Source organism: Mytilus galloprovincialis, chromosome 13 (genome assembly GCF_965363235.1).
Source record: "Mytilus galloprovincialis chromosome 13, xbMytGall1.hap1.1, whole genome shotgun sequence".
NCBI classification, from domain to species: Eukaryota; Metazoa; Mollusca; class Bivalvia; order Mytilida; family Mytilidae; genus Mytilus; species Mytilus galloprovincialis.
In genome coordinates, this window is record NC_134850.1 from 7,538,290 (window position 1) to 7,565,114 (window position 26,825).

The following is a 26,825-nucleotide window of genomic DNA, read 5'->3' on the forward strand; positions in this document are numbered from 1 at the left end:
TATTTCAAAGACACCTTATTCATGTTCCTAAACCTGTAGCCCTATTAATATTATTTCAAAGACACCTTATTCATGTTCCTAAACCTGTAGTCCTATTAATATTATTTCAAAGACACCTTATTCATGTTCCTTAACCTGTAGCCCTATTAATATTATTTCAAAGACACCTTATTCATGTTCCTAAACCTGTAGCCCTATTAATATTATTTCAAAGACACCTTATTCATGTTCCTAAACCTGTAGCCCTATTAATATTATTTCAAAGACACCTTATTCATGTTCCTAAAACTGTAGCCCTATTAATATTATTTCAAAGACACCTTATTCATGTTCCTAAACCTGTAGCCCTATTAATATTATTTCAAAGACACCTTATTCATGTTCCTAAACCTGTAGCCCTATTAATATTATTTCAAAGACACCTTATTCATGTTCCTAAACCTGTAGCCCTATTAATTTTATTTCAAAGACACCTTATTCATGTTCCTAAACCTGTAGCCCTATTAATATTATTTCAAAGACTGTTCCTAAACCTGTAGCCCTATTAATATTATTTCAAAGACACCTTATTCATGTTCCTAAACCTGTATCCCTATTAATATTATTTCAAAGACACCTTATTCATGTTCCTTAAGCTCTAAAATTATAACAAGTTACAATCTTTAACATATTAGCCACCATTTCTAGACATCTGAATAATTTGAAATAATTGTCATAAATAATTCATTTGATCAGACTTTGTCAATGTTTCCCCAAAATAGAAACAAGTTATCAGCTGATGAAATATATTGACATTACATCTTACATTCAGAAGCTCATGTTTGCATAGACCGACCTTAAATAAGAGCATTGAGGACTCAACAAATTCAAAAAAGTGGTGCCAAACACGGCTGAGGTAATCTATGCCTTAGAATTTCGAATAACTCATCCTTTTGCAAACAATGAATTTATAAAAATGACCATATAATGACCATAAAATTGATATTCATGACAATGTCTTGTGTCATATAACTGAACAAAACTTTGACATAGACAAGTCAGTGAGATTTATAAATAGATTACATATCAGCTGCATTCTCAATAAAAAGTAACAGCCTTAAGATGAGATGCAACCTAAAAACTTGCTCCAGACTGAAAGACCATAAATGGTTAATCTGTAATTTTTTTTCACATATGTCTAATTTTCGCGGCAGCTTCAGAAATAGAAGTCTGTCAAAACATAGTCCCCAACCAGTTAAAAATTCATTGTAATTGTACACAACTCTAACTTGATCTATAACTTGTCATGGTTTAAACTCCATAATTTAACGGACAAACCTTCCACTTAATTCTTCAAAATAATGTACTAAAGAAAAGGAAAAAAAATCCAAAATGTCATTTATCCTATAAATACAATGTCTTTAACAATTTAAAAAAAAAGAGTTATTACCCTTTGAACAAAAATCTAGTTATTTTAAAATAAGTATTTCATCAAAAATTTATTCCTAGGGAAAGGGTTTTAACTTAACAAGGAGATAAGCTAAAATCATGAAAATCGAACTTGACCTGTAACTTGTCATGATTAAACAATACACCAAAATATCAAATCAATATCTTCAAGCTTGAACGAAAAAAGTCTGAAAAATTTACCGGACTCATGGATGGACAGACAGATAGACGGACAGAGTGCAAACCTGAAGTCCCTTTCAATTTTATCGGTAGGGGACTTATAAAAAAAATACCAGGTGCACAACTCTTTGTCTTGTAAAAGGTCTGTGTAACATTAGTTGAATTCTGATGATAGCTGTTGAAGGAGTTGACACAGACGATGTCGTACTAAACCACAAGCTGTCCCTTATGAAAACTGGATATTGCTAGGCAACATAAAAAAGAGAAAATTAGGAAATAAAATTGAGAATGAGAATGGGGAATATGTCAAAGAGCAGATAAGGAGAAGCCTTAGTCAGTAGGGATGTCTGAGAGGCAAGTCAATACTGCTACTATGAGGAAGATTTCAATACGATTTAATAAATATTTGAAGGCTTTATGGGATACCTGGAGAAATGGATCCTGTATTTTAAAATGTTTCAGATGTTAATATTTTAAAATAAAAAAGATTATCAGTGATCAGTCTACAATGAAAAGTAGGTAACAGCATCCTTTTAACATATACTTTTTTTCTAGTTGAAATTTTGATTATATAATTTGTATCTTTTTTATGATGACTGCATATTTTCTCAACATCATCCAGTCTTAATCAGAACTTTGTTCATGTAAATGGAAAACACCTACAAATAAATAGACAGGAAAGGTTTGAAAGCCAACATGCACTTCATGACACAAGTCGGGGCATAAAACAATATAAACACTCAAAATGCAAACAAGAGCTACTAAACTCATTCCTCTAATCTATTACTATATCTATGAAAAAGTGCAAAAGAAATCTTTGAGCAAGTGTTTAAATTATTCTATGTTCAAATTAGGCAATCAATGTCATACCATTATCTCCTATGTGGTCTAAAATTCATAAAGAAATCGCATAATTTTGAATAAAACTTACATTCATAAAATTTAACAAATTTAGATGAAACAAGCATAAAGAATAGTCTTTTTACAGTTTTTCATTTCTTGTATTGCCAGACTAAGGTGTGTAGAGCACTCACATGGTTTACATTGTCAAACTATTTTACTAGAGTAATCGAAATATTATCGAAAAGCAATCGATGATTACATCTAAATTTTTGCTGTAATCAATTAAATTATGATTACATTTAATCGAAAATGTCTTCGATTACAGATTACTATCGATTACTTGAAAAATTGTAACCAATTACCATCGATTCAATTACAGATTATGATTACCCCATCCCTGGTCAAGGTCAATAGGAACAAGGTTTTGAAATTTCATTGTCAAGGTCAAAAGTAAGAAATTTATGGAATAACATTATATCATGTGAAGAAATCATTATTTTCCTTCACTAATTGAAATCATGCTTTGTTACTTGTGCAGTGTGGATGCACTAGAATGTGTCCCTTTGCCTGTAGGGTATGCCCTCATATTTTTCACCACCCGCCACATTTTCTATGAATGTGCCTGTCGCAAGTCAGGAGCCTGTAATTCAGTGGTTTGTCGTTTGCTTATGTGTTACATTTTTTTTTGTTTTTTCTTTCATATTCTATACTTTGATTAGGCAGTCAGTTTTCTCATTTGAATTGTTCTACATTTCAGGGTCTTTCATAGCTGACTATATGGGCTTTGCTCATTGTTGAAGACCTATGGCGACCTATAGTTGTTAAGTTCTGTGTCATTTGGTCTCTTGTGGAAAGTTGTCTCAATTGCAATCATACCAAATCTTCTTTTATATATTTGCCATAAGTATTTCTGTCAAACAAAAACATACAAAATAAAATCTAAAGGAATAGAACAAGGAGAATATATATAAACTTAAATGTCACATTCAAAATACTAAATAAAAGTAAAATGGAAGATGCACAAAACCAAGTAGGAGGCTAAATTTCATTCCTAAAGATATACCTATATTTATATGGGGAAGTTAGGGCTTGCTTGTTGATCTTTGTAACCAGTTTCTATAAAGAGTATATAACATGTCTTTACAAATAAAAAAAATTATAGTTTTCCTCAATATCATTGTACATCGATTTCTAGTAATAGTTCAACGATAAAACATATATTAATAAATACATACCAAGTTTAATGATTTAAAAAATCAAAAAACATTATTATCATACAAAAAAGCCTGCAAAACTGAAGGATAGAACTTAGGGAAAAAAGGGAATATATGCCAAACAAGCAAAATAACAAGTTACTAACAAAAGAAGCAAATAGGATTTATAAATTGCTGAGTCACACAAACATTGATATGTCAAAATCTATTTTTTTAACATTGGAACAAAAAAGGTCAAGGTGGATAGACAGACATAACTATTCTAAAAGACTTTTTTATATCCATTTTACAGAATTGTATTACATATACGGTACTTAATATACATATTAGTTTTAATCACTCACCTATAAACAATTACAATCATTTAAAAATCTTGTGATAAGGCAAAAACTAGAAACTAGGCAAAAATTGTCAATTAAGGGAAATAACTCTACAGTTATCAAATAGATTTAGTTAAACTGGCATTTTTTTGTAAATCTTGATTATCAATGTTGCTTTTTTAAAGTTTTTGCCTTTCTATAAATTTTTCAGAGATATGAGACAAACACTCAAAAAGAAGTCCATTAAAAGTCCATAAAAAAAAACATCATTAAAGGGCAATTATGACAGAATCAACTCCTGTTCGGATTTATTGAATGGTTTTGGTCATACATGTATTGGTTATTTCATTGGTCTTGTATTGCTGATCAATTTTGAGTTGACAGTTTCTACCTACCAATCATTGTTTTAAATACAATAGGCATTCCAGTTGAAGGACGCCTCCGGGTGCGGGAATTTCTCGCTACATTGAAGACCTGTTGGTGAACTTCTGCTGTTGTTTTTTTCTATGGTCGGGTTGTTGTCTTTTTGGCACATTCCCCATTTCCATTCTCAATTTTATTCACATTAAATTTAGTAAAAAATTGTCTTTTACAGGCAATAACTCCTTTAGGATTCATGAAAATGAAGTCAAAATGTCAGAATAAACTTCAAATTTGTTGAAATATATACATTATGATTTCAAGTGATCAAAAATGGTATGACTGAAGGTAAAAATAACGGCGTTTTGCATTTGCGCCGATCTGCATTTCATTTGCGCCGATTTTTTCTTTCATTTGCGCCGATTTTTTTTTTCATTTGCGCCGATTTTTTTAAAGGTAAATAACAGGTAAATTACAGGTGAAATGATATAAGAAGATGTGGTATGAGTGCCAATGAGACAACTCTCCATACCAGTAATGTTATTTTCATTTATCATTAAAGACCTCTTCCATTAGCCAGTTGTACATATGTTATGAATTGTCAATCATAACATGTATATAACTGTTGTCTCCTGCTTAAAATCAAGAAGTAAAAACCTTAGATAAAAGTACTTTGTTTATACTAAAATGACGAATTAAAAATATATGTACAGCATTCAAATCCATAAAAACGGAATACATTCAAATCATAAATCTGTTCTTGCCGAGTATGGATAGGCAACACATCTAATACATTCCTTTCTTATGGTTTCGTCTCTTCTATATTTGGCGTAATTGTCGATAACGAAGGCCATCTTTTTTTTGTCTGGCATACGTACTGGTGGGGGCATTTCTAGAGTTCGCATTTTCTCACAAGGAAGCTATTAAACCAAGAGTTCCAAATGGTGAAGTTGAAATCCTCCCATCGTTAATTTTATGGACGTCATCACGAATTGGTTGACGGTTATGGAATGTGTACTTGTACGTTGTCTAAGAATGTATGACTTTTGTCACCAGAAGGAGCGGAGCGTCAGACAATGTCAAACGTGAAGCAGTCATCGATTTCATTTAGGGAAAGGAATGGTTACCCAAAACATTGGGATAGCCATTAACCAATTGCAAGGTTACTTGATTTGTCTTTATACTCTGTGCTCAGCCAATGTAAAAGTATTAACTTACCTGTAATTACCTGTAAATCTAATTAGGAAAAAATATAAAATCGGCGCAAATGAAAGAATGAAAATTTTTAAAATCGGCGCAATTGTCATACGCCCAAAAATAAACATGTACGTGTAATACTATTGCTAATTTTCCACCTGTATAAATGTGTTACAATTCAGAGTGGTTTTATACCACCCCAAAATGTTCAAATCCAAATTAAAATAAACATATCTACTCACAAATTGACAATAACAAACACGTCCATATAAGATGATACTTTTGTTTTATTATACCTCATATTACTTTCTTTCTTCAGTTTTGGTGAGTTCCCTAAAATCTTGTCTAACTCTTGCATAATGCTTCCTGATAATTTTGGTACATACTAAAAGAACAAAAAAAGAAACAAATAGATATCCATAATCATTCAAATATATTGACTTTGCACTAGCTTGATCAGGTGTAGACTTTCTGTTTTTATTTTGTTTTTGTTGGCTGTTTTTGAGCTTTGAATCCTTCTGATGAGTTTAGTTCATCATTGTTGAAGGCTGTGAGGAGGCCTTTAGTTCCTAATTTCTACATCATTCGGTCTCTTGAGGAGCATTGTCTTATTGGAAACATACCAAATCTCCTTTATTTCATGTGCTGAAAATGTTTATTTTAAAAAAGTTTGACGACCATCATTATAAAACAGTTCGAGATATTGCTAATTTGAACCTATAGTATAAGTTTTAAAAAAAATCTGTCAAGAATTATACTCGTGAGCTAACGAGGTTGATTTCCAAAAATTTAACATTACCAAGGGGCATAACTCTTTTTTTTTAAAAGTCAATCAGCTACCATTATTGAACCTTTCAATTGAATAGAAATTGCTATTAACCTACAGAATAAGTTTTTTAAAAATCGGGCAAAAATTTAACAGGTGAGAGCGCTAGCATGACCAGATGGATGGACAGACACCCGGTATTTCCATGGAGGCTAATTATTCAATTACCTATATATATAAAGTGGCTGTCATTTATTTATGTGCTATACATTTGTTTTTTCGTTCATTTTTTGTATATAAATTAGGCCGTTAGTTTTCTCATTTGAATTGTTTTACATTGTCATTTTTGGGCTTTTAAAGCTGACTATGTGGTATGGGCTTTGCTCATTATTGAAGGCAATATTGTGACTTGAAGTTGTTAATTTCTGTGTCATTTGGTCTATTGTGGAGAATTGTCTCGTTGGCAATCATACCACATCTTCTTTTTAATGTATAGAACTTTTTCCCCATGTATCTTTTCTTTAACATTGAAAATGAATAAAGATTGGTTGTGGCATAATTACCTGTAAAGCCTGAATGTTAAGATAAAGTTGATCTACTGTGGAAGCTCCTAGTAATACACACTGTACATTTTCATTTTTTAATACCCAAGCTACAAAACAGAAAAGTTATATTTTGTTAAAAGGAAGTAGGAAATTATCTCCCTTATTTGAAGCAAATGTATATTGAAACATATATTTTCATTTTCATTTTTTAATACCCAAGCTTCAAAGCAGAAAAGTGATATATTGTAAAAAGGAAGTAGTAAATTATCTCCCTTATTTTAAGCAAAAGTATATAGAAACCATATATTTCTTGAGTCAGTGCAATGTAATCTATTAGATGACACTGCAATGTTTGAAACAGGAAGTAGCAGATTATCTCCCTTATCTAAAAAAAGAAGAAAGAAATACAAGCTATCATCACTTGTAAACTGTTGTGTTTACAAACATTCAAGAAATTCTTTTGGAAAAGCAATAAGTGATTTAGTGATTTGGCAGTAATAAGGATATTTTATAGAATTTGTCCTGTTTGTACATTAAACCTTTTTAACCTAATGAAGTGGGTGACATAACAGCTTGTTGTGATGAAGAACAGCTATTTGTCTGCTATAATTAAGACTAGGATTGTTAACTTCAGCTTCAGAGTTTATACTCTTAAAACTTTGTAACTTGCCCAGTAATATGACTGCCTCTCTATTGCTACCATTAGACTTGTTAACCTCAGCTTTTAAATACATACCTAATGCTAACTGTGACATAGAACAACCTAATCTGTCTGCTATGATGGCCGCCTCTCTTAACCTGGCCTACCTACCTAATGCTAACTGTGACATAGAACAACCTAATTTGTCTGCTATGATGGACGCCTCTCTTAACCTGGCCTACCTACCTAATGCCAACTGTGACATAGAACAACCTAATTTGTCTGCTATGATGGACACCTCTCTTAACCTGGCCTACCTACCTAATGCTAACTGTGACATAGAACAACCTAATGTGTCTGCTATGATGGCTGCCTCTCTTAACCTGGCCTACCTACCTAATGCTAACTGTGACATAGAACAACCTAATCTGTCTGCTATGATGGACGCCTCTATTAACCTGGCCTACCTACCTAATGCTAACTGTGACATAGAACAACCTAATTTGTCTGCTATGATGGCTGCCTCTCTTAACCTGGCCTACCTACCTAATGCTAACTGTGACATAGAACAACCTAATCTGTCTGCTATGATGGACACCTCTCTTAACCTGGCCTACCTACCTAATGCTAACTGTGACATAGAGCAACCTAATCTGTCTGCTATGATGGCTGCCTCTCTTAACCTGGCCTACCTACCTAATGCTAACTGTGACATAGAGCAACCTAATCTGTCTGCTATGATGGCTGCCTCTCTTAACCTGGCCTACCTACCTAATGCTAACTGTGACATAGAGCAACCTAATCTGTCTGCAATAATGGCTGCCTCTCTTAACCTGGCCTGTTGCCTTCTTCCCTCCTCACCTAGAATTTTGTCTTTAAACCATGAATAACCCTATTCATAGAAATATAAATCTTTCATGATCATACAATTAAGTTAGAAATAAAAAGGGAGGATTACATCAACTGAATCTTTGCTTTCAATGGTTTGACTGATTTTCTAATTGTGAATTAACAATTGCAAATGGAAGTTTTTAACGACCTTAACTGGCTATACAGCCCTTGCACGGTTAACAATTGTTAGAGGTCCAAATGCTTTTATAATGCTGTGGGTAAACTAACATGTTTTGATTGGTTTAAAGCTGTCACGTGGTGACCCCTATGGATCCGTAAGGGTTTTGTAAATTTCATAGGGGGTTTAAGACGTCTTGTCTACTGCTTATGGTGATGTCATCTATCAATGTTGTTGTGTTTCATTGTTTTTTTCTTCAACAAAAAGCAGTAGAAAAAGTCCAGCATGCGATAAATTCGTTATACGGTTAACTACTGACCTATCCTCCATACATATGTTTAAAATAAATAAGGCAACTTACCTTCAAAGCTGCTCTGGAATAAATAGGTACACCATCATCATATTTCCCTGTCAGTATACCACCGGCCAATGGTGACCAGGTTATCGTACCAACACCTAGTGAAACAAAGTAACATTGGATGTATATCATATCTGGTTTTCTTTGTTTTGTACATAAATCAGGCTGTTAGTTTTCTCTTAAAGGTTGTTTTACATTTGTCATTTCGTGGCCTTTTATAGCTAATGCTATGCTGCATGGGTTTTGCTAATTATTGAAGGCTGTACAGTGACAAACATATATATAACACATCATTTGGATTCTGCAGAAAGAAACTATAAAGTCAGGTTTTTTAGTCTGATTTTATACAAGTTCGCAGGTATTCATTTTCACAATTTTTTATTGTTAGATGTTTAACAGCTATAATTATTGCCATGTGTGTCAGGGGCGGATCCAGCCATTTTAAAAAGGTGGGGGGTTTCCAACCCAGGACAATGGGGGGTGGGGGGGATGTTCCAACTATATATCCCCATTCAAATGCATTGATCGTCCAAAATAAGGGGGGTTCCAACCCCCGGAACCCTCCCCCTGGATCCGTTGGATTTAGATTTGCGTGTATTTATTTTCACAACAATAAACTGACTACGAAATTAGTGAAAATAAATACACTGCGAAAATAAGTGCAATTACAATATTCCTAATGTGAATGTTTGATGTTGATGGGTCAAAAACATAATCTTTTATGACATTGTTGCATATCCTTTGTTTTCTAAAACCGTCCTTTACCCAAATTGGACATCGCTTAGATTATTAGGAATATGCAAATCAAAATAATAACCCTGACTTAGTTTCTTTCGTTAGGGCATCTTTCCAACAGAATCCAAATGATGTAAGAAGGAAAATACCGAAATTGAAGAAGGCTAATGGCTGAGATGTCTAAAATAATGGTTTATCACTATAATAATGGAATATGTTTTGTTCATCTTATGCTTATTTTGGATTTTTTAATTACTGAATTTCGCACGAAATCCTTATTCACCTTGGAGTATGAACTTACCTATAAATCATCAAAAAGGGTTGGCACTTATTGAATATGACAGATGGTTTCCATTCGTTTGATGTGTTTGAGCATTTCATTTTGTCATTTATTAAAGGACTTTCCTTTTTGAATTTTCCTAAGAGGACTATATTTTTGCTTGTTTACTTTTATTGGCAAGCTCTAAATTGCCCTGAGTGTAGTTTGAGTTGTGAATTCATTCAAAAAAGCCTATAAATGAAGTGCTATATAAACAAAATAACTTAATGAACAAAATTAATATACAAGCTTCAACCAGTCATCATTCCTTAAACCATACCTATTTTCTGATAGAGCTCTGGCATTTGAAGTTCCACCTTCTCTCTCTGTAGTAAGTGATATTCAGCTTGCTCAGCTATTGGAGGGATCTGGTTAAATTGGCGAGCTACAGAATAGGCCTCCATGATCTCTGTAGGCGACCAACGTGATGTACCCCAGTACATAGCCCAACCTTGGTTTATAACATATGTGAAAGCCCGAACAATTTCTAAAATTTAGTAGTTACAATAATCATACAGACTTTATTTTACTCACACAAAAAATAATAATAAAATGAATTAAAAAAAATTCTTTCATGCATTTCCAAAAATGGTAGGAAAAGGCTGATTCAGACTTTTTCTTTATATTTGCATTGGTATTTTTTGTGTCTCAAATCAAAATTTTGTTTATAAGTTTCAGAGCATTATATCACGGCAAAGTTAAGTTAGAGTGGAAACGACAAATTCAGCACGATGCATATTTAAGTTAGAGAAAGGAAACCAATTTTGGGATGTATGGACTAACAGATGAAAACCAGGCGGCAGGGCACAATAAAAATATTTAATTATTTAATTCATATTGCTTTTTCTTAAAAACCTATCTTATGAATGTTCTTTTAAAATCATATGTCATTGACACTAAAACTTCTCTTTTGTTTAAATATGAAATTTATAGGTGGTTACAGAATTTGTGTCTGCAGGATAAATCATCCAAATGTCCTGTTATATCTATGAACAAAGCAAGCCAGGTGAAAATAGCCTTTTTTACAATTTTGGTCAGGTGAGCTTAGAAATTTATAATTTTGGTTCTTTTACACATACATACCTTCCATTGGAGTGTGTGAGTCTGGTCGGTTAGCAAATACTATATCTACATAATCTAACTGAAGTCTTTCTAACGAACATTTTAAACCTAGAATGTAAAAATTTACAGAAATTGGATTAGTTAAAGGTACATGTATCAATACTACCACCTCATATAGTTAATAACAAAGAATCATAATGTCTAATTACTGAAACAGCCATTAGAGATATACTTCAGCAATATATGAAAGTAAAGTTGTGTCATCAAAATTATTTGAATTTCAATCTTTCCTGAAAACTAGAGGCTCTAAAGACCCTGTGTCACTCACCTGGGTCTATGTGCATATATATATATAACAAAGGACACTCTCCAACACTAGACGAGAATAGACTGACGAAAATCTCTGATTACCGCTGTCCTATTTTTAGCCATGCCTGCCATCTTGGTAGGCAGGCAGGGTCATAAGACACATGTTAAAACTAAATACTCTAACAATGAATGTGGCCAGTTTGGTTGAATTTGTCTCAGAAGTTTTTTTAGTTTCAGAGGAGAAGATTTTTGAAAATATTACAAAAATTTTAAAAATATTGTTTAAAATTGACTATAAAGGGCAATAATTTCTGAAGATGTCGTTTAATCATTTTAGTGTGAACTTATTTTTAGAAATTACTGTGCTGAACATAATTGCTGTTTACTGTTTATCTCCACATCTATTATAACATTCAAGATAATAACCAATAAATTGCTTCCCTGAGCGCAGCTGAATACGACCGAAGAGGTCCAACCCTGAACAGTTGGGACAAAAATGGACACAATATTTGCACTTGTAACAGGTCTGAATTTGGATTGTAATTAAATATTTGACATATAATAGGTTTCTTACACAGAATAAATGTTATCAAAGAACTTCTAATTGGTTATATGACTTGAATTTTTTTTTTGTTGCTTTTGTGCAATTCACTATGCTGTTATGAATTGCCCCCCCCAAAATAATGTTTTTCCCCCTCTTTTTGCTTTTGTGCAATACACTCTGCTGTGATCCCCCCTTTTTTTGGCAAATAGTCCAAAATCTGACATTTCTTTATACATAATTTACAAGTAGTGTAAGGGAGGTAAATCCAAACACACACAACATTGTATTTTAAATGTAACTGAATTACCTCCCTTCTCCCTTACACTGCTTTTAAATTGTCTTAATTGTCCATTAACCAGAAAAAACATAGAACCCCCCCCCCCCCCCCCCCCAGTTTTGCCCCTAATTCCTAAATGGTTGAAGCCATAACCCCCAAAAGTTGATTCTAACCTTCCTTTGTGGTATTGAAACTTGTGGTATAATTTCAGAGAGATTCATACACTTAAACACAGGTTATTGTCTGGAAACTACAAAAAGCTTATTTTGCCCTAATTCCTAAACTTTTGGGACCATAACCCCATAATCAATCCCAACCTTCCTATCTTTAGTGGTATTGAACCTTCTGGTAAAAAATTTAAGAAATTTAACTAAAGTTATTGTCCGGACACTAAAAGCGTCTTCGGACTACAACATGATAGCATTATACGATGCAAATTTTTTTGCAGTCGTATAAAAACTGGAAAATTTTCTTAAAAACCAATTCAGGGGCAGCAACCCAACCAAGCCATGTCAGATATGCTGTAAATTCTTTAGTTTTAGGGATGTTAGCCAAAATCTGCATTTTATCTTTATGTTCTATTTTAAGCCATGGTGGCCATCTTATTTGGCAGCCCCGGCCATCCTACACATTTTCCAACCAAATACCTCAATGATGATTGTGGCCAAGTACAAAATGTATGGCTTAATTTGCCCCAATTATTTCAGAGGAAGATTTTGTAAAAGTTAAAGACGATGGACGACAACAACAGACAACAAGTGATGAGAAAAACTCACTTGGCCCTGTGGGCCAGGTGAGCTTAAAAGAGAATTTAAACTAAATAAAAAAAAAAATAATAAATTGAATGAAATCAAATTATGGAGATGTACAGAAATACTTAAAATCAGCTGATATAATTATTAACCTAGTACTCAGGTTTTTATCTATCTAATCAATTTAGTAATAAGTGTTTAAACAAATCATGCAACTGGGTATTTAACAACATTGACTTCCCATTATCACATCACTTATCAAAGTTCAATATAGGTAGTATTATTTAAAGGAAGAAAATATATTATATATTTATATATAATGGCCTTTTCTCAGTCTGTTATAAGAAGTCAAGCCCCAGCTAAATGTGGAATATGTGAAACTGACCGACCAATAAAGTGGAAGTGTATTGACTGTAGTAAATTACTGTGTGATCATTGTAAAGAAAAGGTTCATCCAGAATTAAAAAGCACAGAGAATCATCAGGTAGTAAACATCAAAGATGTTGGACAACTGACTGGTGTAGAATTGAACATGCTTTAGTGTTTGAGATATAAGCCAAAAACTGCAATTTACCCTTATGTTCTATTTTTAGCCATGAGGGCCATGTTTTTTACGAAACAGAAAATAAAACACAAACTTTATTCTAGATACCCCAAGGATCATTCAGCTTAAGTTTGGTTGGAATTGGTTCAACAGTTTCAGAGAAGAAGATGTTTGAAATAGTTTACATCAAATGGACGACGATGCCGGATTACCAGAAAAGAATTTAAAATACCCCAGATAAAAAAATTAATAAATCTTATGAAAACACAAACAAATACTTTAAATCAATACTACTGTTACGATAGTTGTCAGATTCTTATCTGGTATAATAAATTTAAGTGTTTACACAAATATACAACTGGGTATTTAACAACCTTGACTTCACATGAAGGACCAAATCGTATAGTTTAACAAAGTTTATTGATAAGTGTTTACACAAATTTAAGATACAAACCAGGAAGAAAATACGTCATATAAATTTATCTAAAATGGCTTTGTCCCAGTCTATTATAAGAAGTCAAGCCCCAGCTAAATGTGGAATATGTGAAACTGACCGACCAATAAAGTGGAAGTGTATTGACTGTAGTAAATTACTGTGTGATCATTGTAAAGAAAAGGTTCATCCAGAATTAAAAAACACAGAGAATCATCAGGTAGTAAACATCAAAGATGTTGGACAACTGACTGGTGTAGAACTGAACATTTATAAACAATATAAAACTACACTATCTACAGTAACTTATTTGTCTTATTGTCATGATGATTCATTGTGGATAAGTAGTTACAGAGATAAAGTATTACAAAGAGTAAAACCTGAAGGAACCAAACTAAACATACTATCCAGCTTTAATATCGAGGTCTATAGTATGGCTATTACTCAATCAAATAATCTACTTATAGCTACTGAGGGATCGAGACTGAAACAAATCAGTAGTAATACAGGTACACTAACAGACTCAGTCTATAATGTGTCACCATTCATTCCTACAGCAATCCATATCACCAGTGACAATAAAGTTCTAGTAGGAGGTGTCAATAAAGGCTACCCTAAACAAGGAAGAAGAGCTGTAATACTAATGAATCAGAATGGAGACCATGAAAGAGTGTATGAACATGATCAACATCAACAACCTATATTTTCTGGTCCCTTGTTTATCACCAGCACTAGTAACGGGAATATTTATGTGGTGGATAGAGTAAGTGATAAGATATATAGAGTAGTAGTGTTAGGACAGGATGGTGATATAATCAATATCTATACAGGAGATACAGAGATCAACAAGGATGAACCATTCTATCCAACAGACATAGTGACAACACCTAAAGACAATGTTATTGTAGCTGATGCAAGGACTAGTACACTTCATATCCTGAACAATGTTGGCCTGTTGATGACATATTATAAAACAAGTGACATAAACATAATATTCCCATGGGCTCTTACATTCACTTCAACAGGTCAACTCTATATAGGATGTAGGACACGAAAAACCGGTACAATCAAGGATGCCAAGATATATGAAGTGACCATATCAGGATGTTAATCATGTGAATGTAATGAAGAAACACATTTTTTACATTTTATTGTTATTGTTCATCAGTTTAAACATTATGTACCAGCACCAGTATAAAATATAAATATGAATATTCATGTGGTGGATGTAGTATGTGCTGACAGAGGCAGAGTAGTGGTGTTAAGACAGGGTGGGAGATATTAACAATATATATCTATACAGGAGACCCAGAGATAAACAATTCTATCCACCAGACATAGTGTTAATCATTGTATAAAGAGATAATATTATAATAACAGATGTGAAAACTCATATAATTTAATTTTCGTTGTAATGTTTCTTCTGATTGGCTCACATTGTTTTGTTTATCAGCCCAAAGACATAATTTTTTCATGTGACCGTGATGTCAACAATGTTTTTCTTGATTTACGCCGGTTATAATCAAATTTAGAATTAAATAATTGGAACTGACTGTAATATTTTTTTCTGTCTATTCAAAATAACATAAACTAGAGGCTCTCAAGAGCCTGTATCGCTCACCTGATTCTACTTGGGGTTTTGAAATCATATAAAAAAATATAAAATTTGGCTAAAAGTAACAACAAAACTTGGCCAGCACCTCATAAGGAAAGGAACATTCATGCTACGTTTGATTTCATTCAATTCAGTGGTTCTTTAGAAGAAGACTTATGTATGCATTTCCCATAGGGTCCTATGTTAAACTGAGTCCCCCCACTGGTGGCCATCTTGGATGTTGCAATGGCGACAAAGTAACAACACTTGGTCAGTATCTCATTAGGAACATTCATGCTATGTTTGGTTTCATTCCATTTAGTGTTTCACTAAAAGAAGACATTTGTATGTATTTCCCGTAGGGTCCTATGTTAAACTTAGTCCCCTGCTGGCGGCCATCTTGGATAATGGATCGGCTACAAAGTAACAACACTTGGTCAGCACCTCATAAGGAACATTCATGCCATGTTTGGTTTCATTCCATTCAGTGGTTCTCTAAAAGAAGTCATTTGTATGCATTTCCAATGGGGTCCTATGTTAAACTAAGTCCCCCGCTGGCGGACATCTTGGATGATGGATTGGCTACAAAGTAACAACACTTGGTCAGCACCTCAAAAGGAACATTCATGCCATGTTTGGTTTCATTCCATTCAGTGGTTCTCTAAAAGAAGTCATTTGTTTGCATTTCCCATAGGGTCCTATGTTAAACTAAGTCCCCCGCTGACGGCCATCTTGGATGATCGATCGGCTACAAAGTAACAACACTTGGTCAGCACCTCATAAGGAACATTCATGCCATGTTTGGTTTCATTCCATTCAGTGGTTCTCTAAAAGAAGTCATTTGTATGCATTTCCCATAGGGTCCTATGTTAAACTAAGTCCCCCGCTTCAAAATGTTCAAAATGTAAAAAGTTAACGACGACAACGACGGACGCCAAATGATGAGAAAAGCTCACTTGGCTATGCCAGTGTTATTCAGTGTGCACCACATTATTGATGTTATTTCTTCATAAGACAGAAAAATATTAGTCATTCCTAGACTTGCTACAATTCCCTTTCTATTATTTCTCTCTTACCTATTTATATGTTTATTGATAAGTGCCAGCCTACTGATTGCCCTTCCTCCTGCAGATATCAGTATAATTGTAATCTCCTAGTTATAGCAGTAAAATTATTAAAGGGGCAAAATTGAAAAAAAAAGAAAAAACGTAATTAGGAAGGGACATGTAGCAAGTCTAAGTCATTCCTTAAATAAGATAATTCAGGTGATCTGAGAACACATTATTACACAAAGAACATTACATCAATACTTCCAAATTCTCTGGTATTTACTTCAAAAACTAACTTTACATAGGAGGAAGTAGACAGGCCAAGAGAGCCAAAATATATATTCCACACCTCTTCAGGATATTGAAACAACAAGTGAAACTGCGAGATACTGCTCACTGATGATACCCCCGCCGCAAGTGGATAATATATATAGTGTAAAAATAACCCAAGCGCAAGTGGATAATATTAATAGTGTAAAAATATGCAAGTGTTCGGTTAACAGGAAGTTGTCGAGTGATGAATCTGAAAACGCATCACACGGTATAGCTGACTTATATAAATCCTGAGACCAAATTTCAGAAATCCTTGTATTGTAGTTCCTGAGAAAAATGTGACGAAAATTTTCAACTTGGCTATCATGTGTAAAAACATACAAGTGTTCGGTAAACAGAAAGTTGTCAAGTGATCAATCTGAAAACACATCATACGGTATAGCTGACTTAGATAAACCCTGAAACCAAATTTCAGAAATCCTTGTATTGTAGTTCCTGAGAAAAATGCAACGAAAAATATTCATGGGACGGACAGACTGACTGACGGAAGGACAGACAGAGGTAAAACAGTATACCCCCCCTTTTTTAAAGCGGGGGTATAATTAAAATAATTATTGAATTTATACATAAACCACTATAATTATTAACTTGTGTTTCGTTTCATTTATGCATAAGGAATGAGTTGTCAAATTACGGTAACAAAAAAAATGAGTTTCAGGGCAGATAGATCTTAACCTGATGAATATTTAAACCCCATGTCAGATTTGCCCTAAATGCTTCAGTTTCAGCCAAAAACTGGATTTTACCCCTATGTTCTATTTTAAGCCATGTCGGCCATGTTAGTTGGTAAGTGGCGTCATTGGACAAATTTTTAAAACTAGATACCCTAATGATGATTGTGGCCAAGTTTGGTTAAATTTGGCCCAGTAGTTTCAGAGGAGAAAAATTTATAAAAAAGTTAACGACGATGGACGCCAAGTGATGAGAAAAGCTCACTTAGCCCTTTAAGCAAGATGAGCTTAAAAGAGTTTACATAAATATGAAATATGTCTTGCAAAGACCTTTTTGATAATGATCTGTTGTATTCAACTGTATCTCAGACAGTTGTATTCAACAGATCATTATCAAAAAAGTCTTTGAAAGATATAGTTCATATACATGTAAACACTTTTTTTCATGAATAAGAAAGTCAAAAGTAAATTTTGTAAAACTTTAATAGGTTTCAAGTTAAATATGTTGTAGTTCGATATTATTTGTGGTCAACATTCCTTTTTCAGATAAAGGTTTAAATTGATAAATGTATCATGCTTACTAATACCAAACTGTAAATTTTGTTCACAAGGATTACTCTTCACAAACGTTTCTTTTGCAATATCATTTTATTAATAAATGAGGTAACTATATAAACCTCCAAAATTCAAACTCAATGATACAAGAGTGCACACGCTGAAATGTCTCGCCTTCTATACTAATCATTGATATTATGTTGATAGTATAAAGCTTTATTACAACTGCCATGACTGTCTCATAAACTTAACATTAACCAAGATTAACTAAACAAAGACCAATGAACCATGAAAATAAGGTCAAGGTCAGATGAACCATGCCAGGCAGACATGTACAGCTAACAATGCTTCTATACAACATATATAGTTGACCTATTACTTAATTTTAGAAAAATAGACCAAAACGCAAAAACTTAACACTGTGCAATGAACTGTGAAAATGAGGTCACGGTCAAAAGAAACCTGCGCTACTAACATAAAGATCATAAAATATTTCCACACACCAAATATAGTTGACCTATGGCATATAGTATTAGATAAAAAGATCAAAACTCAAAAACTTAACTTTGACCACTGAACCATGAAAATGAGGTCAAGGTCACATGACATCTGCCCGCTAGACATGTACACCTTACAATCATTCCATACAACAAATATAGTAGACCTATTGCATATAGTATGAGAAAAACAGACCAAAACACAAAAATTTAACTATAACCACTGAACCATGAAAATGAGGTCAAGGTCAGATGACACCTGCCAGTTAGACATGTACACCTTACAGTCCTTCCATACACCGAATATACTAGCCCTATTGCTTATAGTATCTGAGATATGGACTTGACAACCAAAACTTAACCTTGTTCACTGATCCATAAAATCAGGTCGAGGTTAAGTGAAAACTGTCTGACAGGCATGAGGACCTTGCAAGGTACGCACATATCAAATATAGTTATTCTATTACTTATAATAAGAGAGAATTCAACATTACAAAAAATCTGAACTTTTTTTTCAAGTGGTCACTGAACCATGAAAATGAGGTCAAGGACATTGGACATGTGACTGACGGAAACTTCGTAACATGAGGCATCTATATATAAAGTATGAAGCATCCAGGTCTTCCACCTTCTAAAATATAAAGCTTTTAAGAAGTTAGCTAACGCCGCCGCTGCCGCAAGATCACTATCCCTATGTCGAGCTTTCTGCAACAAAAGTTGCAGGCTCGACAAAAAACCAATGAACCTTGAAAATGAGGTCAAGGTCAGATGAACCATGCCAGGCAGACATGTACAGCTAACAATGCTTCTATACAACATATATAGTTGACCTATTACTTATAGTTTAAGAAAAATAGACCAAAACACAAAAATTTAACACTGTGCAATGAACCGTGAAAATGAGGTCACGGTCAAATAAAACCTGAGCGACTGACATAAAGATCATAAAACATTTCCATACACCAAATATAGATGACCTATGGCATATAGTATTAGATAAAAAGACAAAAACTCAAAAACTTAACTTTGACCACTGAACCATGAAAATGAGGTCAAGGTCACATGACATCTGCCCACTAGATAGGTACGCCTTACAATCATTCCATACAACAAATATAGTAGACATATTGCATATAGTATGAGAATAACAGACCAAAACACAAAAATTTAACTATAACCACTGAACCATGAAAATGAGGTCAAGGTCAGATGACAGCTGCCAGTTGGACATGTACACCTTACAGTCCTTCCATACACCGAATATACTAGCCCTATTGCTTGTAGTATCTGAGATATGGACCTGACCACCAAAACTTATTCTGGTTCACTGATCCATGAAATGAGGTCGAGGTCAAGTGAAAACTGTCTGACAGACATGAGGACCTTTCAAGGTACGCACATATCAAATATGGTTATCCTATTACTTATAATAAGAGAGAATTCAACATTACAAAAAATCTGATCTTTTTTTTCAAGTGGTCACTGAACCATGAAAATGAGGTCAAGGACATTGGACATGTGACTGACGGAAACTTCGTAACATGAGGCATCAATATACATAGTATGAAGCATCCAGGTCTTCCACCTTCTAAAATATAAAGCTTTTAAGAAGTTAGCTAACACCGCCGCCGCCTCTGCCGCCGCCGCCAGATCACTATCCCTATGTCGAGCTTTCTGCAACTAAAGTTGCAGGCTCGACAAAAAACAGATCAAAAATAACTATTCTACACGTTCATAATAATTTTATCGAAAAGCTGATCAATATATAAATATTTATGTTCAAAATCTACTCATTTATTAGCCAATTTCTCGTCAGTCAGTAACATAAATTTTCTTACATGTAACAATTCTATTCACACTTTTGAGTTTGACAACTTATGCTTAGACCCTGTAAGAAATTTTGAGAAAAGTGTACATGAACGTTTTAAGTGGTAATGTGAATGCAATGTAAATTTTTAACATAAATGTTAAAGTAAGATGTGTTACATTTACAGAGCATACAATTTGTGTATAAAATATGTAAGGTGAATCATTTTACTGTTGAAAAAAGCTTGAATTATAACTGTTTCAAACTAACTCAAGACAAAACACTTTGTGGAATATACATGTATGATCACATCATGAACAAGCAAGGGCTTTGCTCATTTTTGAAGGCTGTACGGTGACCTTTAGTTGTTAATGTCTGTGTCATTTTGGTCTCTTGTGGACAGTTGTCTCATTGGCAATCATACCACATTTTCTTTTTTATATAAACATGAGACGATGATATACACAATAATACAAATTCACTTTAACCCAATAGAACCACTTTGTAAACTAAGGAAGCTATCTTTAAAATAAAGGGCTGCGCTTTAGCGCATGATACGCCCGTTGCTCTTTTATCTTGTCTTTTATCCTTTAAATGAATTTATATGATCAACTAGAAATATATATACAAATCAAAAGGGATGTTACATTAATATATTCCCCAAAGTTACATAAAATCCCCCTTTTTTAAGTATAAAAATTCATTACTTAAGAAAACGTAAAATCTAAAATTTATAAAAATGGAAAGAGAGCTCATGTCAATAGATATAAACAATTTATCAAAGTTGCATAAAATTTTGTGAAAGTGTTAGTTATTGTCCCAAAATTGGAAAATCCCCCCTTTTTTAAGAATAAAAATTCATAACACGGAAATGTAAAATCTGAAATTTATAAAAATTAAAAGGGAGCTTACATCAATAGATATAAACAATTCACCAAAGTTTCATGGACATAGGTGAAAGTCTTTTTGAGTTATTGTCCGAAGTGTTGAAAATCCCCCTTTTTTTTATGAATAAAGCCCCATAAATCCAAAACTTAAAATCTGAAATTTATAAAAATTAAAAGAGAGTTTACATCAAAAGATATAAACAATTCACCAAAGTTTCATGGACATTGGTGAAAGTCTTTTTGAGTTATTGTCCGAAGTGTTGAAAATCCCCCTTTTTTTTATGAATAAAGCCCCATAAATCCAAAACTTAAAATCTGAATTTAAAAAAAACGAAAGGGAGCTTACGTCAATAGATATAAACAATTCACTAAGTTTCATGGAAATTGGTGAAAGTGTTTTTGAGTTATTGTCCGATGTGTGGACGACGGACAGACGGACAGACGGACGGACAACGGTATACCATAATACGTCCCGTCTAAAAGACGATGGGCGTATAAAAAGTAAAAAGCAAACAAAATACATCCAAATAACTGAAGCAAATGTTAATTTTTCAATTTTGATAAAGGGAGATAGCCCAAATTAACACCAAGATGAAAAGACAAACTACACATTAATACAAACTCTAGTCATTAAATATATATTTTTATAAGACCTGCATTGTACTAAATAGGGTCTGGTTAGCTCATTGTTAAACATGCTGGTATGTTCTTATTGTGATAAATAGTGTCAAATTTTTTACTTGTATGCATTTACATGCACCATACATTTTCCAATATTAACCATAGTGTTTTCATACTATTTTGCTTTCACAGCAAATGACAAATTACTATTATATAGATCAACTGTCAGAATTTAGTAAATTCTAGGTGATAAATTCTCTTTTATTGTATTTTTCAATTTCTATTTTTTCCCCTTAATATAATGGATACATACAAAGAGAGACAACTCTTATCTTCCAAATTTTCCATGTACAACCCTTACATTATCAAACCATAATTATTAAGTTACTTATTTTCTAATTTAATTATTAAACACAACTGATATATCGAAACTACATTGTATCTTATAAGAATTAAGCCTCTGATATAATAAGGACTAATGGATTTGAAATGTACTCATATAATTTTTCGTCATAAATGACAGTGCATCATAAGCCTCTAAAGGCTGGTTGGTATACATATATATGTTTATTGACTGCTTATGTTTAAAATTGTAATATATTGTATTTCATGTATATGTACCAAGTTGTACTTTAAAATAAAAATATCTATCTGTAGTGAACTATTGGTCTTTCATACTTTATAAAACAATCAACCACAGACTCAATTTAATCAGTCAGACCTTCAGATCCCTCATTACAAATTTTCATAGTAAACAATTCTTAAAAAAGTGCTGTTAATCTTATCTTTATATCACAGAAGGTACCTTATATGCAGATGCCTTATGTTGCAAAGTTTTCGTCTGTCGTATATTCAGAATGTTTTGTTCTTGACCTCATTTTTATGGTCCAATGACTCTCTGGACAATGATTGCTTTTAAAAAAAAATGTTGTTCGGTATATGGGTTCCGTTTCTAAGTTACTATATGCAATAGATCAACTAAATTTGGTATGTAGGATGATTACCAGATTTATATGTCTGTCTGGCAGGATTCATCTGACTTTGACCTCAGATTTCATGGCTCAGTTGTCATGATCATGTTTGTATTTCAGATACCTTAAGCTATAGATTTTCAATTGATTTCACTGTGTACATGTTTTCTGACATGGTTCGTCTAACACGAACCTGATTTTTACGGTACATTGTTCAATGTTCAATTTTGTAATTAGTTCTTCTCATATACTGTGGATTCATTTATTTTCTTGGGTATCAATTTTGGTGGATAGCTGAAAACTTGCATATTTGTGGATCCTGACATCAGGATAATTTCCTGAGACCAGGACCTAATGAATCCTGAGCACAGGCTTATCACAGGATTTTCTACTAGGATATTTATGGTCTGGATGGTCCCTGGATGTCCCTGGAATATCCTTGTTCCAAAATCGTCCCATGTTTAACCCTATCTCAGGATCAGGATATCTCAAGATTGCCCTGTGATTTTTCTCAAGATTATCCTGAGATATCCTGCACCATTTTCACAAGGGCTGAGTATTTGATTTCGCGGTTTTGACAATCTCTGTATACAAAGTCGATTGAAAACATGGTTTTCGTTGAACACTTGAAATTGGGTTCATTTATACAAATATAGGTGATCTATCGCTTATAGTTAAAGAAAAACAGACCAAAACAAAACAAGAGTGCACACACTGAAATGTCTCGCCTTCTTTACTAATCATTGATATTATGTTGATAGTCCTAAGTATAAAGCTTTATTACAACTGTCATATAAATGTAGCAGACAGAGTTATTAGTTAATTTTTAGCTCCCTTTGGTAAAACTCTAAATTTCATATTTGATGTATTTCATTGTTAATTAATTTACATGAAGCTTATTAAGGATATATTTGTTAAATTACATAGCTTTTGCTATTTTAATTCATTGGTTAAAGATATTTATTTATATTGTAAAGTTTAATATTTGCATCGTTGCAAATTCTTTGGTTAACTTCTGTGAGAAATTTATATATTTTATATAACTAGTTTTAGATTCTAATTTTGAATCCTCTGAGGACTGACATTCAGTCCAACCAAGGAAAGCCAGGCTTTCCAACTAAGTATCCATTAAGTTAGTGCATTTGCTACATGCCTCCTTAGTATGGTAATTTGAAATCATATTGAATGCTCCATTTCTACACTTTTGGCTTTACATAATAAAAGTTGTACTTTGTTGAATAAATTATATATTGTTTTCAGTTTTTGGTTTTCATTTACTTAGATATATTATAGCGCATCACTTTTGGCATCAGTCGTTTTCCGCACACACCAGTTTACAAACTAGAATTAGCTGTGGTCTGCATCCCCGAATCTTCAGCAGAATTGTTCCTGCTACATAAACTTAACATTAACCAAGATAGGTAAACAGACCAATGAACCATGAAAATGAGGTCAAGGTCAGATGAACCATGCCAGGCAGACATGTACAGCTAACAAAGCTTCCATACAACAATTATAGTTAACCAACTACTTATAGTTTAAGAAAAATAGACCAAAACACAAAAACTTAACACTGTGCAATGAACTGTGCAATTGAGGTCATGGTCAAATAAAACCTGCGGGACTGACATAAAGATCATAATATATTTCCATACACCAAATATAGTTGACCTTTGGCATATAATAGATAAAAAGACCAAAACTTGAAAATTTAAACTTTGACAACTGAACCATGAAAATGAGGTCAATGTCAGATGACATCTGCCCGCTAGACATGTACACCTTACAATCATTCCATACAACAAATATAGTAGACCTATTGCATAAAGTATGAGAAAAACAGACCAAAACACAAAAACTTAACTATAACCACTGAACCATGAAAATGAGGTCAAGGTCAGATGACACCTGCCAGTTGGACATGTACACATTCCAGTCCTTCCATACACCAAATATACTAGCCCTATAGACAACTTTAGAGTTCGATGCATTTCCGTCAAAAACTCTGGTTTAAGTGAACGTCATTTCCATTCCAATGTTGAGCTAGCGGTTGGAAAACTATAATTCTATATTGTACGAATTATTCGGCAAATTGAATTCTCAAAATTGACAATCAGCATTGCTGTCATCAGGGAATTGTCATTAAGTACCTACAGAACAACTATTATTTCTAGTTCATCCTGCACAATGACGATCACTAAGACGCTTGATGAACGTAAATAGTGCAGGAATACAGGCGACACCCTCTTTCTGGTAAATGACGTCAGAAAGGCGCGTATAATTTACGGTGACGGATGAAGTCGAAAGTGGTCTATTGCTTATAGTATCTGAGATATGGACTTGACGACCAAAACTTAACCTTGTTCACTGATCCATGAAATGAGGTCGAAGTCAAGTGAAAACTGTATGACGGGCATGAGGACCTTGCAAGGTACGCACATACCAAATGTAGTTATCCTATTACTTATAATAAGAGAGAATTCAACATTACAAAAATTCTGAACTCTTTTTTTTTTTTTCAAGTGGTCACTGAACCATGAAAATGAGGTCAAGGACATTGGACATGTGACTGACGGAAACTTCGTAACATGAGGCATCTTTATACAAAGTATGAAGCATACAGGTCTTTCACCTTCTAAAATATAAACCTTTTAAGAAGTTAGCCGCCGCCGGATCACTATCCATATGTGGAGCTTTCTGCAACAAAAGATGCAGGCTCGACAAAAACTCAACACTGAGAAATGAACCTTGAAAATGAGGTCAAAGTCAAATAATATGTGAGACTGACATGTACATCATAAAATATTTCCATACACCAAATATAGGTGACCTTTGCATACAGTATTTAGAAAAAAAGAATAAAACTCAAAAACTTAACTTTAACCACTGAACCATGAATATCAGGTCAAGGTCAGATAACATCTACCAGATGGACATGTACACATTACAATCATTCCATATACCAAAAATAATAGACCTATTGCTTATAGTATCTGATACATGGACCATGAAAACTTAACCCTGTTCACTGATCTATGAAAGGAGGTCAAAGTCAAATGAAAATTGTCTTAAATTTTGCAAGTTAGGCACATACTAAATATAGTTACCCTATTACTCATAATAAGAAAGAAATTTACATTTTACAAAAAAATCTTAACCTTTTTTTCAAGAAATCACTGAACTATGAAAATGAGGCCACGGACAATGGACATATGACAGAAAGAAACTGTGTAACACAAGGCATCTATACACAAAGTATGAAGCATCCAAGTCTTCTAACTTCTAAAATATAAAGGTTTTAAGAAGTTGAAATGAGACTACTCCATTCAGATAATTTGCATTATATAACTAAAATATGACTCACTTTGCTGTCCATTTATTATTCATTTATATTTGATCTAGCATAAATTATATAAATTGAGGATTATTTACATTTTGGTAAGAGGCCATATATATCAATATTACAGTTAAAACAATCCTTAAATAATATTCACAACCTTTGAATGAGATATGTGTGGTGAAATATACTTCAAATATACAACAGGACTTATATACATATACATATATACAATTATAAATAAACTTTTAACATGTTAACACTATTAAATACTTAATTTCACATTTTTGTACAATTCATTATTTTTTTCATTCAACTACTTACAGTACCATGCAATCCTCACATAGGAAGAAAATAAATTAATAAATTGAAGTATGTCCATAAACTCATCATAGAGACCAGGAATAACATTGTATATGCCGGGACACATGTTTCGTCTTCAAAGACTCATCAGTTACCCTTGAATCAAAATGAGTAAAAAGGCAAAAAAAAAGTATGAAGTTGAGGACCCAAAGTTCTGAAAGGTTTTGCCAAAAACAGCTTAGGCAATGTAAGCATGTAAACATGTCAAAGAAATCATTTGTATCAAATTCAAGATGATTATGTTAAGCTACCACAAACCTAATCTGTAATCTTTCTTAAACTAAAACTGACCATAAACCAAAACT

General features: G+C 33.2%; 1 protein-coding gene across 5 annotated transcripts in view; it reads right to left on the reverse strand.

Annotated features, from left to right (window-relative positions):
• Nucleotides 1-26,825, reverse strand: part of LOC143057688 (voltage-gated potassium channel subunit beta-2-like) — a 68,489-nt gene that overhangs the window by 1,138 nt on the left and 40,526 nt on the right. The window contains exons 9-15 of one of the 5 annotated variants that reach the window (XM_076231044.1): nucleotides 10,998-11,084; nucleotides 10,195-10,401; nucleotides 8,864-8,958; nucleotides 8,265-8,385; nucleotides 6,872-6,960; nucleotides 5,839-5,927; nucleotides 3,500-3,567 (exon numbers count right to left, since the gene is read on the reverse strand). The exons of 2 other annotated variants lie outside the window; for them this stretch is intronic. In XM_076231044.1, the coding sequence (XP_076087159.1) occupies nucleotides 3,534-3,567; nucleotides 5,839-5,927; nucleotides 6,872-6,960; nucleotides 8,265-8,385; nucleotides 8,864-8,958; nucleotides 10,195-10,401; nucleotides 10,998-11,084 (722 nt within the window). In that variant the 3' untranslated portion in view covers nucleotides 3,500-3,533. 2 more of the 5 variants (XR_012972792.1, XM_076231047.1) reach the window with 2 other exon arrangements.